The sequence below is a fragment of the Pan paniscus genome, chromosome X (genome assembly GCF_029289425.2).
Source record: "Pan paniscus chromosome X, NHGRI_mPanPan1-v2.0_pri, whole genome shotgun sequence".
Classification (NCBI taxonomy): domain Eukaryota; kingdom Metazoa; phylum Chordata; class Mammalia; order Primates; family Hominidae; genus Pan; species Pan paniscus.
In genome coordinates, this window is record NC_073272.2 from 139,250,301 (window position 1) to 139,270,334 (window position 20,034).

Below are 20,034 nucleotides of genomic sequence, written 5' to 3' on the forward strand. Positions count from 1 at the left end.
GTATTTCTTTAACTTTTTGAGTGTGGCTGTAAAGGCCAAGTGGAAAAGTTGTGGTAATTAATATGATGATAGAAGAGGAAAGAAAGCATCCCTTTTTGTATGAACTGCTTGATAAATTGTATGAAGGCTGATACAATTTATCATTTTACTGAAGTTTTAATTATCGTTTTAATGAAGCCTTTCATTTTACGTAAGTCCAGGTACTTCTTCCAGCATTTTAACCACTGCTTACTTTCTCAATTACTCTCCCACTGTTCTCCAGTTATAATTCCAATGTTGTCAGCCACTTCACAACCGAGGATAATAAATACCATGGCTAGAACAGGTTTGGGAATATAATCCAAAATGTCTGGAGCTCTGCTATTTTGGAAACCATAAGCATTACTTCTAACAGCCCCCTCCCCACAACACAGAGACCCTATCACCACAACTCTACCAATCACAAGGTTAGTTGCTTATTCACCTTTATATTCCTTTTTTTTTTTTTTTTTTTTTTGAGATGGAGTCTTGCTCTTGTTGCCCAGGGTACAGTGCAATGGCTCAATCTTGGCTCACTGCGACCTTCGCCTCCCAGGTTCAAGAGATTCTCCTGCCTCAGCCTCCTGAGTAGTTGGGATTACAGATGTGTGCCACCATGCCCAGCTAAATTTTGTATTTTTAATAGAGATTGGGTTTCACCCCGTTGGCCAGGCTGGCCTCAAACTCCTGACCTCAGGTGATCCACCCACCTCAGCCTCCCAAAGTGCTGGGATTACAGGCGTGAGCTACCGCACCTAGCCTATATTCCTTTCTATAATAGAAAGGTATTTGGCTATTTTAGTTGATTTAACAGAAAAATAGACCCCCCCCCCCACCAAAGGACAAATTAAAGAAACAGCAAACTTACCTGGCAACAGCCTCAAGACTATTACTGTAGATATTGATTCGCCCAACAAATCTGTAAAAAGAACAAAATTGCAAATGTGTTTTCTACATCCAGGTGAAATCCATGTACCAGAAATATGAGAATGAATGAAAATACAAATAATAAAACAGAGATAGATAAAACTGTGAATGAACTACAAAAGCCTATTATATTTCTGGGGGAAAAAAAGTTATGTTGAATTGATAAGGTGTATAACATTTTCATATAATTTTTAAATAACATGATGGGATTATAGGAGCAGAAACAAAGGTTCTCAATTGATTTTCAAGTTCTGTTTAACATCATGCATGCACACAACACCTCTCTCTTTTATAAGTTTATATAAATAACGTAACTTCTATCTTGGATCGTGTGAAGAAAGGTTTCTGGTGCTAAAATACAATTTTCAAAACCGCTAGTTCAGTAGTTCTTACACTTGAGTGTGCATCAGAATCACTGGAGTGCTAATTAAACCACAGATTTCTAGGTCCCATCCCTGAGCTTCTGATTCAGGTTCCCCAGTAATGCTGCTGCTGCTGGTCCTGAAACCACTCTTTAAACCATAGTACTAGTCTTAGACAGTGAACACTTGAATGCCATCTTGGAAATGTCCAGCCTGTGACTTGTAGTTGATCTCAATACTGAGCTTGACCCAATCACTTAATATAATAGGTGTATGGTAACCTGTATTTCTGCAAAATAAGGTAAAAATACCTAATCCCTCGTTAACATCAGTCTTTTATAATCTGCATTGTAAACAGCATTTTCCCCAGAAAATAGAAATATATTATATTACTCATATACACAAAATATGAAGGTTTGCTCATTCATTCATCATATATTAATTGTGCCAGTGCTATACTAAGTGCTGAAGATGTACTAATAAGCAAAAAAGAAATGGCTCCTTGCCCTATAAAAGTAAATAGGCAATTACGATGCAAGTGCTTACCACTAGAGTGATAGAAGTACAAGGTATTCCGAAGTCACAGAGCAAGGAATTCAATCGTCTAAGGAAATAAGGAATAACCTTCCCTGTCCTATCATTCTCCTTCATACTTAAAGCAACTGAAAAATGTGGGGATTTCCCTATAAATACGCAAGGGTATAGATATTGTTCTCTAGCTCAGGCAGAATAAGTTACTCCCTTTTCTGTGATTCCATAGACCTTACACTCACCTCTATTATCACCTTGTATAAGCTTAGCTTTATTACTTCATCTCTTTTGCTCACAGTGAGTCCCTTGAAGGTAGAGAATAACTGTTACACTTTTTGGCCCTAGTTCCTATCATCAGGTGGATACGGAAGAGGAAGGGAAAGAGGAAAGAAAAAGTGATGAGAAGGAGGGAGGTCATTGTTCTTGAAGTAGAATGAATACTTTGTTTTTCCACTACTAGGTGTTAGCGTAAACCACATCCAACCACTTGGTCACTCATTATGACTAACAGCATGCATTAACAAGATGGGTAATGGATGCCATCTGCAACGGTAGAATAGGATAAAATTAATTAGCCCACGTGGGGATAAAACCTGTTACACTACCCTGATTAGTACTATGCTCTAATCAACCCAACTAACCAGTCTTGAAATCAAACGCCAATTTTTGACAACCCACAATGACTAATAATCAGCAAACCTACTCCAGAGAGCCTAAGTATAGTAAAATAGAGGAAATTACACCATTGTACTCATCCCTTAACTGTTTACTGTGGACAAGAAAGAGCCTATTTGCAATCTTTAGTGCATCATGATCATTCTAATAAAGGATAGAACCTACTAATTGCATGAAGAGGATATCCCCCTTCTCTCTTTAATGTTAGATGGCATGTAAAAGGATTTGTTTTTTATTTAATTAACTGGTTACTGCATCAGTCTGATAGATCAGCCTTACAGGGTAACATAATCTAAAATTTTGATATATGGCCATGTTTACAAGTAATAAAAATAAAAGAAAAATCATAAGATACCTGGGCCCACAATGATTTATTCTGGGCTGATAGTGAACAAGGCTGATTTGATTCATTTTTCTCCCAGAAGGAAGGAATCGCCCATAAAAACACAAATGAGAGTAGGCTGGTAAGTGGTGGGTGTTTCTTTTGCAATACTATTAGCAAAGAGAAGCAGAGCCAACAAACAGAAGTAAAATGAAACCAGGTGATTCTTACTTGTAGAGGTCAGGTTGAGGCTGTTCACATTCAATTGCTGCTCGGAGGGTATCGATGGATTCTGCTGTACACAGTGCAATGGTATCACGTACTGCATAATGTGTCTAGTCGAAAGCAGAAGAAAAAGTGAAAACCAAAAAAACTGTTTCTTTTCATAATCATACACCCAACTGATTTCAGAAACAAATTTAGTTTATGTTTTAGTAAGAGGCTTTGGCAGAATAAACAAATATTAACATTTCCCACTAATAAGTTTTATGGTATTATTATGAAAATATATTACAAATAATTAGAAAGATAACCTGCCGCAAGGAGGGTTTCAAAGACAATTAAAAACCTAAAAGCTCTTCTTGACATGGACAGCTGAGAGAATTCTATTCACAACATGCATATAATTAACTAAAACCACGTGAAAAAGTTAATACATTTTTTTTTCCTATTTACAGAACTGAGACTTATTATTTTGCTCACTATAGTGTATGGCAATGGAGATATACACATATGAATTGAACATAACCTTTTTGGTCACAAAAATGCTAAAATTTTGCCAACAGCAAGAAAAAAATCATTAATAGTTCCATTACACAAATAGCTTAATTAATGATCTTGAAAATGTTCAATATGGATACATTTTGTACAAGGGGCAGGGAGATGACGTGTCTTGCATTAGTCAGATAATTAGAATATTCTACTAGTGTACATTATGCACTTGATTCATCCAGAACTCAAGGCAGGCGCCAATGAACCCACTTATAAATCATCAAACAAGGGCTAAAGCAGACTCAAAGAGCGCACCACTTAGGCAGAAGGGAAAGCTGTTGTCGTCATCTTGGGGGAAATATTACGGCAATGTCTGAACTATATTTAAAACTATCTCCTGATTTTGAAAACCTCTGTACTTTTAGCTGATTTGATCAGAACAACTTAACTGAAAAAAGAAACTATCTGAAAGTTTTCTTACTCCAAACAACTTTTTCACTACCAGGAAATCTTTATGTAGATTTCTTGATTTATATCTTGACATTCCCTAAATTATAACTTTGTTTTTGAAAAGGTTAAAAGCAGGTCATTACCATGCTTTTGAAATACAGAATTAGTCATCCAACAGGTAAAGGTTCTTTTTTACATACTGAGTCGTAGTCCTCAACTCCAGATGGAATAAACAAACAGAGGAGCCCTCCAAGGACATACCCAGAGGTGAGCCACATGAGCAACCCTCCTTAAAGGCAGCATAGAGAGGATACATCTTCATGCCCTGTGGAGCTCTGGACCATGGCCAAGAAAACCGACTGTGCCAGAAAGTGTATGAGGGAAATAAGTTACCCCCATTTGGCCAAATTTACTTTAAGTCACTTGTAATTATAAATGAGTTATAATTTGTTACATGTACATAAAATGTTGCTTTATAACTTACTTATAAAGCAAACATTTTCCAAACTACACCCTATCTTTTTTTTTTTTTTTTTTTTTTTGAGATGGAGACTCACCCTGTCACCTAGGCTGGAGTGCAGTGGCGTGATCTTGGCTCACTGCAACCTCCATCTCCCGGGCTCAAGCAATTCTATTGCCTCAGCCTCCCGAGTAGCTGGAATTACAGGCGCCCACCACTATGCCCGGCTAATTTTTTTGTATTTTTAGTAGAGACAGGGTTTCACCATGTTGGCCAGGCTGGTTTCGAACTGCTGAACTCAAATGATCCGTCTACCTCAGCCTCCCAAAGTGCTAGGATTACAGGCGTGAGCCACCGCACCCAGCCCTAAGTATTATTTTTAAATAGCAATCAAATTACTCCAGGTTGGGTTTCTTACATCCCAAGAATATACATTTTTAATGAAAATATACATTTTAGAAAAAAATAGATCAAATTGTAAGGTTAGCATACATGAAGTTATTTGTATAGTCACACAGTTTAAGCCTATGATTACTCCCATTTTAGAGTCTAAATATTAAATAGGCTGTGTCAATATTAAATTCAAGCAGTGCTATAAAAATTGTGGTAGCTTTTACTTGGGGCTCAGTTTTTCCACACGTAATTACCACCCTTTTACCCAAACACGAGTGTTTGCTTAGAAGTTAAAAAACAATTACATAACAGCTCTTTTCAAATATAAAACCTAAGAAAAAATAAAAATAAGAAAAAATAAAAGATTAGAGGGTGATGGGAGGCAGTATTGTATGATTAACTATCCTGAGATCAAAATGTTTAGGCAAGGTTTAGTCTGTTACCTTGCAATTGGATTCCCCATCAAGACTGGCTGTAGTGACATAACAGGTTCCATCAGTGGTGCAAGATGATAGAAGAATAAGATCACAGGGAAAGGTTTCATCTGCCTGTACTTCTACTACATCACCAACCTAGAATTGAGAAATAAATATAAATATTTTAAATTCCAAACAAAGCATTCATTACACTCATACAAAAGTCAAAACATTAGCAAGAGATTATCTCTAGCTCTGGGGCTTTGAGAGTATCTCAGCATCCTACATCATGTGAAAGGTGATGAAAGAATATTACTCAATATTCAGAATCCTCTTTAAGGTTAGAAGGATTTAGGATGCTTTCAGATTACCTTAGCACTGACCTTTACCTTTAATAAATGATTCTGACATCCGTTTGCTCTCTGATATTTCTTGCACAAATGTTTGATAAGACAATGACATTATCACTTCATGAATGAATCAAGAAAATCTACATGTCACAAATTGGGCACTTCAGGAACACTGAACAGCCACACTCCCACTCTGTACCACGCATACTTCAACATACTTTGCCTGCCATGTGGTAACAACTGTGTTGTTGGGTGCCAGGTCCTTCTTCAGTGCTCAGAAAATCCCAGTTAATTAGAGAGGCATTGATTTTTCCCAAAATATTTGAATTTTTTTTTCTATAGGTCACTTTCTATGAATTCATCTGCTGTCAGGAGAATCACTTAATATAGCAATGAGAAACAATTTCTTATCAGCAAGTACCCAAAGCTCAAGGAAAGGAAAAACCTGAGAGAAGAAATCATGAATAATTTAATAATGTAGGGTTAAGTAAATCATAACCATTAAAAGTTTGGACTCTTTAACCTGACTTCTCGTCCCAGCTCTGCCACTTAACTATATGACCTTAAATAAGTGTCTTAGACGATTGCAACTACCTCAGAGAATTAATGTGAGCATGAAATGATGATACAAGAAAAGTACTGAGCAAAGTGCCTGGCACATATTAACTACTTCAAAGGTGTTAATTATAATTATTACTAACATCCTGCAACTACTTTACTCCCAACTTATGAAGAGTCATAACATTTTTTGGAAAGATATAAGAAATCCTCCAGTCTGGTCCTTCCCAAGATTTTCACACCATGGTACATATTGAAAATTATAAATAATACTTTTGTACAGCACCTTCAGGTAAAGGGAAGAGGCTGCTGGATGCAGAAGATAACCCACTTTAGAAGGGAGTCAATATTTGGCACACTGACCTAGACACACTGACTGTGAAATGCTAGGTAATACATGCAACACCCGACTTCTATTTGCAATATGATTCGGCAGATAAAGATGAGGATTTCAAGACCTATTCAGGAAGAATTTTATTTTCTTTGCCAATCTTAATCACTAGTCAAGATCAACAGCATCAATAATTGAACTAACTTGTAAATAATATTTTATTTTGTTGGATTGTTCCTTCCTCACTTACATAAACACTTATGTTGCTTACACAAAACCACAATTTATGCTTAAATATGCAGAAGAGAGATAACAAACAGAATCCTAACACATCTTACAAGAAGGAGATACCCATTAGAGGTCGGAAGATGACTCTCAGGCATTGATAAATAAAACACACAAAGAGAGCATTTTTTTCAACAGTTAGGATGTAGTCAGATATGAAATATAAAGGCCCCTACATCTGCAGTGCAAGCTCAGACTGACAAGATGGGTATGAGTCAGATCACAAAGGGCTTAGCAGGCCAGCCTAAGGGATTTAGGCCTCACTCTAAAGGTAAAAGGATAGGTACAGGACTTTTAAAGACAGGGAATAACATGATCTAGTTAGACAATGAACTCTAGAGGTCTATTTACCATTTTAAAAGCCACAAGAGAACATCACCACCTCCCATTACAAACATTAGGAAAAAATGGATAATCTAAAAACAAATACGTATTTTTTAGTCCATCAGAGAGCTGAGGTTGCAAAGCAACCAAGTGAACTGAATTTCAAAGGGTAACAAGTGTTTCTGAGGAGAGACAGGACAGATGAACTGTTTCATAACTGACCAAGCATAGAAGGAAGAGATGGCTACCATGAAAGTGGGTAAGAAGAAAACAACTAGATTTTTAACCAATTCTTAAAGACTGGGTGTGAGCTAGTATGACAGTTCAGAATCTCTACAAGCCTGAGAGACAAGAAGAGACCACAACCATTCACCAGCTCTTCTCTAGAGGCTTCTACTGAGTGTTCATGAGAAAGCATACAGGCAGGAGACCTAAAAGAACCTTTCTCACTGGCACGGGCATACAGGTGGTGACTGCTGTGAAGAAATAGGCACAAAAAAACCATGCCAGAATCATAGACCCCTTTCTCATATTAAGCAAACGTCATCTGCATCTAGGAGAAAGGCAGGAAACCTTCCCTGGCATAGTCTCAGGGAAACATCACTACTGTTAGAGGAGAGGTAGAAACAAAAGTGACCTGCTACAGGGGATGGGACCTGCTACAGGGAATTGGACAGGAAACCTATTCATACCAATAACCTGGTGCTGATACAAGGTAGAAGTTCAGTTACTATGGGGGGGGAGGATATTGAGAAAGTCTTACCCTGAGGCTTTGGTGCATAATGGCCTGCTTAATATTGTGATTGGAATGAGAAAACCAAGAAATCATTCTGTTCCTGCCAAGAGCCTTACACTGAGTAACAAACAAGAAATAGCAGTCTACCACTGGAGAAAAGGCAAGGGAACGTGGGGCGGGGAGGGGCAACCTCTGGGACTCGGGAATATAGGATGTGCTGAAAGCAGATAGTATAACAGGAACACCATAAAAAACTCTCCGGCACACCAGGCCCCACACAAAGCTCAAGGTAATGGCATTCTACCACTTAAGGAATTTGAAGTTAAGTGACACATTAAAAACATCAAAAACCAAAGCCAGCCCAACTGTTGACTAGATTGACTCAACCGCCAACACTAGTGGCCTGACAGAAGAAGCCAGGCCCATTTCAGAACACATATACCACTGACCTCAGTGAATACCATTCTTTTACATACAATGCCCAAAATTCAATTAAAAAATGAGATGCACAAAAACACAAGCAAAAAATGAGCCATCATTGAAAGATAAAGCAGTCCATGAAACCAGACCCAAAATGTCCAGATTTTGTAATTATGAAACAGGGACTTAAAAACAGCTATGATTAAGATGTTAAATGGGTGGGGTGTGGTGGCTCACATCTATATTACCAGCACTCTGGGAGGCCAAGGTGGGAGGACCGCATAAGGCCAGGAGTTTGAGACCAGCCTCGGCAACTTAACAGAACCCCATCTCTACAAAAAATGATAATAACAGTTAGCCAAGTGTAGTTGCACACCTATAGACCCAGCTACTCTGGAGATGGAGGTGGGAGGACTGCCTGAGCCCAGGAGTTCAAGGCTGCAGTAAGCTATGGCTGCGCCACTGTACTCCAGCCTGGGCAACAGAGTAAGACCCTGTCTCTTAAAAAAAAAAAAAAAAGATATTAAATGGTACGGTATTTAGTGGAAAAGGTAGACAACATGTAACAGTGAACGAAGAATGCTGGCAGAGGGATACTATAAAAAAATGAAAATGTAAAGTCAGAAATGAAAACCATGTTATCAGAGATGAAGATTTCCTTCAACTAGTGGACTGGGTACAACAAAGGAAATAATCACTAATTCTGAAGACAGAGCAACTAAAATTATCCAAAGTGATATATAAACAGGAGAAAAAGGAGTGTATTTAAAAAAACAACAAATTACTCAAAGGAGAAAATATCAAACAGTATAGTATAATAGTCATGTAATTGGAGTACCGGAAGAATAGAGAGAATGAGTCTGAAAAAATATTTCAAAAAGATAATGACCAAGAATTATCCAAAGTTAATCAAAGCCGACAAACAATAGATCCAAGAGAACTTCGAGAAGGACAACTACGATGAAAAAAATGTAGGTATACCATAGTCAAACTGCTGAAAACTGAAAATAGAAAGAAAAATGTAAAGGCATCAAAGAAATATTATATACACAAGAACAAGAATAGAAATGAAAGACTCATTAGAAACTATGCATATCAGAAGACAATGGAGTAATATCTTTAAAGTACTGAAAGAAAAAAAACCCTCTAACCCATAATTCTATATAGCCAGAAAAATAATTTCCGTAATTGAAGGTGAGATAAAAACTTTTCCATAGGAACATTCACTTCCAGCAGATTTACACTATAAAATACTACAGAAAGCTCTTCATGGATAAAAAATAAGATACTATATGAAAATTTAAATCTGCATAGGGAAATGAAAAAATGTGGGTAAATATAAAATATAGTTCTTATTGTTAATCTTTTAAAAACAGTTTTAGGCTGGGCACGGTGGCTCCCACCCGTACTCCTAGCACTTTGGGAGGCTGAGGCAGGCAGATCACCTGAGGTCAGGGGTTCGAGACCAGTCTGGCCAACATGGCAAAACCCCGTCTCTACCAAAAATACAAAAATTAGCCAGGTGCAGTGCCGCATGCCTGTAACCCCAGCTACTCAGGAGGCTGAGGCAGAAGAATCACTTGAACTCAGGAGGCAGAGGCTGCAGTGAGCCGAGATCGTGCCACTGTACTCCAGCCTGGGTGACAGAGTGAGACTCTTGTCTTAAAAAAAAAAAAAAAAAAAAAAAAGAAAAAGGTTTTAAAAAGATAATTACAACCTAGTAATTCTGCTCTAAGTTATATACTCAAAAGAATCAAAGGGAAAAACTTAGATACTTATATACCAATGTTCACAGCAGCATTAATCAAAATAGTCAAAAGTTAGAAATAACTCAAATGTCCATCAACATATAAATGGATCAACAAACTGTTACATACATAAATTGGAATATTATTCACCTTTAAAAAGGAAGGAATTTCTGATACATGCTATAACATGGATCAACCTTGAAAACATTATGCTAAGTGAAAGAAGCCAGACATAAATGGACAAGTATTGTACAACTCCACTTACATAAAGTATTGAGGATAGGGAAATTCATAGAGACAAAAAGTATTAATAGAATAGAGGCCACAAGGGGCTGAGGAAGGGAGAAATGGGAAGTTACTGTTTAATGAATAGAGCTTTGTTTGGGATAATGGAAAAGTTCTGGAAATGGATAGTGGTGATGGTTGTACAACATTGTGAATGTACTTACTATAAATAAATTGTACACTTAAAAATGGTTACTTAAAAATGGTTAAATGGGGCCTGGCGCGGTGGCTCATGCCTGTAATCCCAGCACTTTAGGAGGCTGAGGCGGGCAGATCACCTGAAGTCAGGAGTTTGAGACCAGCCTGACCAACATGGAGAAACCCCGTCTCAACTAAAAATACAAAAAAATTAGCCGGGCATGGTGGCACATGCCTGTAATCCCAGCTACTTGGGAGGCTGAGGCAGGAGAATCGCTTGAACCCAGTAGACAGACGTTGCGGTGAGCCAAGATCGCGCCATTGTACTCCAGCCTGGGCAACAAGAGCAAACTCCGTCTCAAAGAAAAAAAGTTAAATGTTAAAGTTTATTTTATATATTTTATTACCAAAAAAGACAACTCACAGGCAAAAATAGTAACATATTGTGGGCTTTATAAAATGTAAAAGTAAAACGTATGACAACAATAACACAAAGGGTGTGAATGAGAAAATGAAAATATGCTCTCTGAACACAACGGAATTAAATTAGAAACCAATAACAAAAAGGTATCTAGGCTGGCACGGTGGCTCACACCTGTAATCCCAGCACTTTGGGAGGCCGGGGTGGATGGATCACCTGCGGAGTTCGACACCAGCCTGACCAACATGGTAAAACCTCATCTCTACTAAAAATACAAAATTAGTCAGGCATGGTGGCGCATGCCTGTAATCCCAGCTACTTGGGAGGCTGAGGCAGGAGAATTGCTTGAACCCGGGAGGTGGAGGTTGCAGTGAGCCAAGATTGCGGCATTGCACTCCAGCCTGGGTGACAAGAGCGAAACTCCAACTCAAAACAAAATAATAATAACCAGAAAATTCCCAAATATTTAGAAATTACATAACAAACTTCTAAATAACCCATGAATCGAGGAAGAATTAAAGAGAAATCAGAAAATATTAAACTAAATGAAAATGTAAACATAATACATCCAAATTTGTAGGCTGTTGCTAAAGCAATACTTGGAGGAAAATTTATAGCATTAAACATTTATATTAGAAAAGATGTTCAAATCAACTCCTTTTACTAAATCTAACCTAACACCTCATTTTTACCCAAGGAGCTTCTTTACCTCTTAGCATTGTTCCTCATTCTCTGCCCCAATCCATATGTTTTCACACTCTGCCTCTCTGAATTTTACAATCTATTTCATGCCCATCTCATGTGAGAAAACTGTTTTCATTCCCGTTCTCTAAATTCAGAGTTTTTTTTTTTTTTTTTTTTTTCAGAAGCACTCACTGGGTTCTGACCAGTTATGGTCTTGTATTTTTATTCTTTTAGCATTATGTGGCATGACTACTAAGCTAAACTATAAAACTTCTTGAGAGCATGAACCATCTCTTTCATTCTTTGTAACCCTTCTGTAACTCAGCACAATATTTCAATATATTTTGGTTGATTCATTGGTTGAAGTACTAGAGTATAACTTTTATTTCTATTTGGCACTAAAGCATGACATATGATTGAGAGGTGTCTTACTATATCTAGTTTCTGGTATTTCTGACACCAAAAAATACTCCTTCCATTAAAAATAATAGTGTCTTCGCAATGGAATTCCTCAAGTCCTGTTATAAGTCTCATTCTCTGTGCTATATGAAATTCCATCCAGTCTCATGGCATCATACGGTATATACAGACTGATGACACCCAAATTTCAACTTCTATTTAAAACACCTCCTCTGAGCTCCAGGATTGACAACTCCAACTGTATGTCTAATAGGTTTCTCAAACTTAACATAGCCAAAGGTGAATTCCTGATTTCTCTTCACTCCCACCTCTGTCCCTACATCTGTTTTTCTCCTAGGCTTTCCCATCTTATTTAAAAGCACTAGCATTTTCTTTAATAGCACTATGTAATTCCCTCAGTTGCTCAGGCCAAAACCAGGAAGGCTATCTTAATTATTCTTTTTTTTTGTTTGTTTCTCTCACCCACTACATCCTAAATCACTAAATCCTGATTATTCTACCTCCAAAAAATATCCTGAATATATCCATTTCCCTTAAAATCTAAACAGGTAGTAAAGAGTTGTGGTTAAGAGCATGGACTCTACACCTACGCTTGCTTTAATTCAAATCCCAGCTTTCCAACTTACTAGTAGTGGGCAAGTTCCTTAACCTCCTTATGCCTCGGTTTCATCGTCTGTAAAGAGAGGATAATAAAAATACCTACTTCATATGGCTGTTGTTGAGGGTTAAATGAGTTAACAAAATGTAAAAAAAGACTGCCTGGCATATACTACATACCATATAAATGGTGACTACTATTTTTATTATTGTTATCAATACTACTATCATCCTAATATAAGCCCTTATCATTTTTTGCCTAAGCTATAACTCTCTGATTGCACATTCATGCTTTCATTTTGCCTCACTCCAGTTTTATTTTTAAAAATCATCAAGTCACTCTCCGGCTTTAACACTTCAAAGACTCCCCACCACACTAAGGATGCAGACCAAGTCTCTCTCTTGCTCAAAAGGAGTCTCAACAAACTCTTTCCCCCTACTCCCCAGCCAAGCAATCTGCTATTTAGAGACTGCTGGCTAATAAGCATCTCTTCCCACACACTTACACTCCAGAAACAGCTACATCAAATAGCATCTCACACAATAATTTAATCACAATAGCTTCACATTTATTTAATCAAGATTATACCTGGTTGAGTTCAGCCTCAAGGAAAAGAAGCTTGGTGGAGGGAAAATGAAAAATGGGGGCCTTTGTAAAGGGGGGTGGGGTGGAGTGTCAACAAAATCAGAAAGAGGAAATGAAAGAAAGGGAGAGATGTAAGAGGCCTTTGCCTGCTTCGCAATTTTACGTAGTGTACTGGGAACAACAGATTGGATGCTATGAATCATTTAGGCAGCCTTTGTTTGTTGTTATTGTTGTTGGTTTTTTTTTTTTTTTTTTTTTTTTGAGACAGGGTCTCACTCTGTCACCCAGGCTGGAGTGCAGTGGCTCGATCTCGGATCACCGCAGCCTCAACTTTTTGGGCTCAGGTGATCCTCCCACCTCAGCCTCCCAAGTAGCTGGGACTGCTTGGCTAATTTTTTTGGAGAGACAGGGTTTTGCCATGTTGCCCAGGATGGATTCCAACTCCTGGACTCAAGCGATCCACCCAACTTGGCCTCCCAGAGTGCTGGGATTACAGGCGTAAGCCACTGTACTCAGTCTGCCTTTGGTTCTTACGCTGATCAATAATGCTGAGTTTCTACAATTGTTTCGAAAACTTCAGATCTTAACCTAACCTAGTTTGGCACAAGTTCCCCCTTGACCAGGATGTAAAGAATAGAGAAAAGAAAAAATAGAAAAAGGAAGACATTCTATGTCAAACACTGGTGACCCTCCCACTCTGTAGTCTTCCTCCCATCATTACTATAAGATGATGCAAGGAAATTTAACTATTGTTGGGCATATGGAGAATTCTTAAAATTCAATAAGAAAACAACCTGCTTTAAAAATGGGCAAAATCTAAGCAGCATCTCACCAATGAAGATATACAGATGACAAAGAACCATATGAAAAGAAAGTCCATATCATATGTTATCAGGGAAATGCTAATTAAGACAAAAGTGAGATAGTACTACACACCTGTTAAAATGGCCAACATACAAAGCACTGAGAACATCAAAACCCAGTGAGGATGTGGAACAACAAGAACTCCCATTCATTGTTGGTGAGAAAGCAAAATGATACAGCTACTTTGGAAGATAGTTTGGCAGTTTCTTACAAAACTAAACATACTCTTACCATACAATTCAGCACTTCTTTGTATTTACTCAAATGAATTGAAAATGTATGTCCATATAAAAACCTGCACACAAATTTTTACTCATAATTTTTACTCAAATTTTTACTCAAATTACAAAGTTTTACTCATAATTGCCAAAACTCGGAGGCAACTAAAATGCCCTTCAGTAGGTGAATGGATAAACTATGGTATATCCAGAAAATGAAATATTATTCATCACTAGAAACAAATGAGCTATCAAGCCATGGAAAGACATGGAAGAAACTTGAAAGCATATTACTAAGTGAAAGAAGCCAATCTGAAAAGGCTGTATGATTCTAAATATGTGACATCCTAGGAAAGGCAAAACTATAGAGACAGCAGAAAGATCGCTGGTTACCATGGGTTGGGGGGAATAAGGAATGAACAGGAAGAGAACAGAAGATTTTTAGGGCAGTGAAACTATCCTGGTATGACACTACTATGGATACATATGTACATATATACAAATGTAGGCTATGTGGATATGTATCCTATATTTAACAAAACCCACAGAATGTACACCAAGAGTGACCCCTAATATAATCTATGGACTTTGGGTGATAGTGTGCCAAAATAGGCTCACTGATTGTAACAAATGTACCATTCTGGTGTGGGATGTTGACAGCCAGAGAAAATGTGTTTGGGGACAGTGGGTTTATGGGTACTCTCTATATTTTCTACTCAATTTTCCTGTGAACCTAAAACTGCTCTAAAAATATAATTTTTTAATTTAAAAAATCTAATGAGAACCAAAAAATTAGTGTTTGACATGGACAAGTCAAAAATGTTATTTGACAGGGTCTTACTGGGTAAATAATAAACAATGATTAACTGGAATAAACAATTGCCTGAGATTGTCAAAAAAAAAAAACTACTACTACCTTGGAAGTCTCTTACATTGCTGATGGGAATGTAAAATGGTACAGGCACTATGGAAAATAGTTTAGTGGTTCATTAAAAAGTTAAACATGTAATTACAATATGACCCAGCAATTTTCCTCCTAGGTATATACCTCAAAGAATTAAAAACAGATGTTCAAACAAAAACTGTAATTCAATGTTCATAGCAATTCATAATACCCAAAAGGTAGAAACAACCCAAATGTCCATCAGCTGGTGAATAAATAAAATGAAATGTTATTCAGCCATCAAAAGGAATGAAATGCTGCTATATACTATAATGCAGATGAACCTCAAAAACATTCTGAGTGAAAGAAGCCAGACAAAAAGGACACATAAGAAATATGAAACATTCAGAATACATACATCCATAGGGACAGAAAGAAGGTTAGTATTGCCAGGGCCTGGGAGGAGGGAGAAATGTGGAGTGACTGCTTATGGGTATAGGGTTTCCTTTTCGGGTGATGAAAATGTTCTGGAACTAGATAGAGTTAACGGTTGCACAACATTATAAAGTACTAAATGACACTAAATTATACACTTTAAAATGGTGTATTTTTACCATTAAAAAAGGAGTGGACTAAGAAAAAATACCTTGATTTTTTCACTTTCTTTTCTCACTCGCTTTGCATTTTCAATAATGTAAACAGTGCTTTTGTTGACTTCATTGTCAGCTCTGTGTCTCAGCCAATCCTCATATCCCTGAAAGATAAAAATAACTATATAATTGAGTTCAGATAATGAAATAAAGCTGTTAATAAATTTCTATATCCTCCCATGAGTCAACACCAAATATTTATAATTATAGCATTAATTTAAACTCAGAATGCTACACATTTTAATAGCAAATCTGAGACACACTTTCAAAATACTCCTTAGATAAATAGCTTTGTTGTGTTAAAAGTTTTCTCCACTCTTTAAACATTAATGAAAACACAGGCACTGGAGACTTAATATTTTCATGTGTGAAAGGCTATGATTTATTTTAACTGTACTCTTGAGTTAGTTAATTCTATTTTTTAATTTGAAAAAAGATTGTCCTGGGTTTGTATTTTCTTATAGCCATAATCACTTACATATAATCTTTTGTATATGCTGTAGTAGACTGTTCGAGTAATCATCTCCAAGGGAGTATTTTAATTATTTCTCACCCACAGAGAATAATAGAAAAGGCAAGCAAGGATTGTTTTGGCAGAGAAGCTATGATAAGTTGTAGAGATCAACACCTAAACTTTTCAACTGACTTGGTGACAAAAGAAAATATAAATTGGTATTCATCGTTTCCAGTTAAAAGTAATCAGAGAAAGATCTAATGGCTCATTTTACTTTGGACTTTTCATCTAAAGTAGATTTAAGCCAAAAGATCTAAAGGATGTTCATGAATGTTTGATCATGACCTCCTCTCCTTTTTTATATACCTTTGTCTTTTTTCGTTGTAATAATGTCTGTACCTTTTCAAACACAACTGTTTGAAAAGTCTCTTCATCGCCTCCCCCCACTTTTTCCCCTCAGGTACTATATCCATTCTTCTTCTGTCCTCTTTATGACAATGCTAAGCTATCACTTTATAGAGTACATTTTGTGATGCTGGTGAAGAAATAAAGGTCCTAAAATGAACCAGTATTGGGAGTAGAATGAATCAGTAAAAAAGCCTTTGAAAACCACACATGCTATTCTTGGAACCAGCAATTTTATGATGTTAAAGAAAATAATCCTATCAGTCTAAGGAAAAGAACATTCCAAAAGTCTTTATTTTGCAACTGAACACTTGATAAAATATTCTTATAGTTCCTGGTAGGCAAGATATTAAGACCAGATAACCCCAAGAGGAAAGGTAATCTTGTTCCCAATAATGCTAAGAAGACCTTTGTTTTGCAAGCTTCTTTGGTACTCTTTTTAAAAGCACTTTGTTAAGTATCATCTAAAAATATGTTTGTAAATAGTCAGATGCTGTGGACTGACACAAAACATGATTAACATTGTTAACCTACCCTTTCACCTCCAATTTCCTGTTTCCATTTTCATCTGGAATTTTTCAAACATACTAGCATACAAAATGTTCAAAATACTTCAAAGACATCCATATCACAATCTGTGGCAGTCTATCAGCTCTGACAAAAAACAGGAAATGTCCCCTCTACCTACTACTCCCTGAAGCAGTAGAAGGAAAAAACAAGAAAATTATTCTTCCCTTGAGTTCTCGCTACAGGCATAAGCAATTTTAAAAAATCCACAAAAATGGGAGTTTTTCACACAGACATACCACGCTGAAACAATTAATACGCATTAAAAAATCTGCCTCCTATTTCCTGACTGGGCTGTACCTTTTACCTGCTCTTTCTTTTAAATTTACACCCACATACACAGATATTTAAGAGGAAACAAGGAAATACATTAAGGATGTGCCTATCATTTTAATAGGTTTTCAAGAGGAACCAAATATAAAATAAATCCATAAAGGATACTACCCACTGTATATAAATATGAAAAAGAGCCTTTGACAATGAAATTCCAACAAGCCTGGACTGAAATGCAGGTGCAAGTGTAAATAAGAAATTTACCTGCTTGATGGCTGTAACAGTTATAACAAAGAAAAGTGGAAGTCCACTGGTAACTGGGCTAGTTGGTGTGTCTACTGTGACCTAGGTAAATAAAATTAAATTGAAAGTAAAATGAAAATTTGTCATTAACTCATATGCAGCACTTACATGCTGCAAACATTTCAAACAGAAACACAGACAAAACACTTTCCAGTAGTAGGGTAAATATTAATTTTCATTAAAACAAAAGCAAACTACATGGCAGTTAGTTTAAGAAATAGTCCTAAATTCAGGCATAGTTTTTATCCCAGCTTGGATTAACCCCTTTATTGAAATATATCCATTCACTTACCACCTATTTGCTGAGCACCATTCTGTCAGCGCTTGTGCTATTATCAGCAAAGCTCTAGAGATACTGCTTTAAACAAGATGGAGACAAGTCCCTGCTTTCATGTAGCTGGCAGCTTACAGGAAAAATCAGACAGTAAAACAAGTGTGTAGATGCTGAGGTCTGAAGGGTAAACAGGAGTTAACTAGACGAAAGGTAGTTTTCTAGGCACAGTGAACAGTATATGCAGGTCTCTAGGAAATAAAGGAAGCCAGTGGCGAGAGGGAGTGTGGTGTGAGATGGGGCTGGAGAGGGAGGCAGGAGCCAGACTGTGCAGGGCCCTCTAGGCCAAAGTAAGCTGTTCATTCTCTATCCCACAAATAGCAGGAAATCCTTGAAAGTTTTAAGCAAGGAAAGGTCACATGAACAGAACTGCATTTTGAAAAGATCATTCTTACTGCTCTGTGGAAGATGAATTAGAAGGGAACAAGAGTGAAGGCAGGGAGTCTATTTAGGAGGCTATTGCTGTAATCTAGGTGAAAGATGATGGCTTGGACTAGTGTTAGCGGCAGGCATGGAAAGAAGTTCTATAAATATTTAGGAGGCAAAAATGCCAAGAGTTAGATGTAAATGCTAATATTAAAGATGTCTTCCAAGTATCAGGTTAGCATGTCTAGGTGAATGTTGTTATCATTTACTGAGACAGGAAATACTGAAAAAGAACTACATTTAAGGGAGGATGATTTTGAGTTCAGTCTGCCCTCCCAACTCGTTGACTCTCATCTCCAACCCTCAACAAGCCCTGCCTCTGCCATACACCCTGTGTTGTAGATACAATATATACTTCCATGTACACAAGGCTTCTACATGGCTCTGTGACTTTAGGCAATCTCTTCCCTATCCCTGAAATACCAGTTCAGCATTCTCCACCAAGTAAATCCTTCTAATCCTTAAAGGCTCTGTTCAGATAGCATCTATTCTCTGAAGCCTTATCAAATTCCTCTTGGGTAGAAAAAAATGATAACTTACACTGTATACCCAAAGCATTCTGTTAATGCTTCTTGAATGGCTTTACTACATTAAGTGAATACATAACTGTTATGTGACTGGTCTTCTCAGCTATAGCATAAATTCCTTAAGAGTAGAAAAGCCATATCTTGATCTTCATTGTACCTGCTACCATTTTTGTTGTCTGTCCTACTGCACAGCACATAGTAGGTAGATGAGTGGTATACATTTGCTGAACTGAAATGAAATGCGCTGCCCACCAAGTAGAATGATTCTTTCAAGCAGAATCCTCTAGGTAGTTTATTCTATATCTGTAAGACATCTGACCATAGATCCAGAGGAGCTCCTTTTCAAATCTTCCGTCATTCAGGATTAAAATAGGCTCTTGCCCATATTATATCCCAGACTGATTTTAAGTAGCAAGGCTAAATTCAATTACAGTACCATTTACTCAAAGCCTCAAAGTGAGTCAATAGAAGCACTTAACATCAACAGGGCATTTGAGCAATTTCAATGGGATTTTTCTGCTTCATTTAAAAAATGAAATGAGAAAAAAAGTACCTTTAATGTAGTAAAATTTTCAGGGGTAATTATGGCGAGGAAAAGATTTTAATAGCTTACAGATTTAAAGATGGAAGACACAATTTAAACTGTCTAAAATTTAAAACACAAAACAGTAGAAAGAATACAGAGAAGCAGATTGATCTAACTAGGCTCTCACCCTTACAGTGAGTAAATGAATGAGAGAGAGCAAAAATGGTAATCAGGAAGATGAGTGAGAAGTTTCCAATTAGGCTGAAACTGGTATGTAACAAAATAAAACTATTAGTTTGAACTATTTTCAGTTTTGATATATTCCATTTCATTTAATGGTACACAATACACGTCATCCTGGGATGAGCAAAAATATGATATCCATGAAAATTTCAAAGAAAGTAACAATGAAACAAAATCTCAACAGGTTTTCTAGTAAAAACACAACTTTAGAAATTT

At 37.0% G+C, this 20,034-nt stretch overlaps 1 protein-coding gene across 4 annotated transcripts in view; it reads right to left on the reverse strand.

Annotated features, from left to right (window-relative positions):
• The window catches only part of ATP11C (ATPase phospholipid transporting 11C), a 205,913-nt gene that overhangs the window by 72,674 nt on the left and 113,205 nt on the right, over positions 1–20,034 (reverse strand). For all 4 annotated transcript variants that reach the window (XM_034950760.3, XM_055106120.2, XM_034950757.3 and 1 more), the window contains 5 exons: positions 17,727–17,807; positions 15,760–15,867; positions 5,293–5,421; positions 3,067–3,170; positions 887–937 (listed from right to left, as the gene is read on the reverse strand). In XM_034950760.3, the coding sequence (XP_034806651.1) occupies positions 887–937; positions 3,067–3,170; positions 5,293–5,421; positions 15,760–15,867; positions 17,727–17,807 (473 nt within the window). The remainder of the gene's footprint in view (positions 1–886; positions 938–3,066; positions 3,171–5,292; positions 5,422–15,759; positions 15,868–17,726; positions 17,808–20,034) is intronic.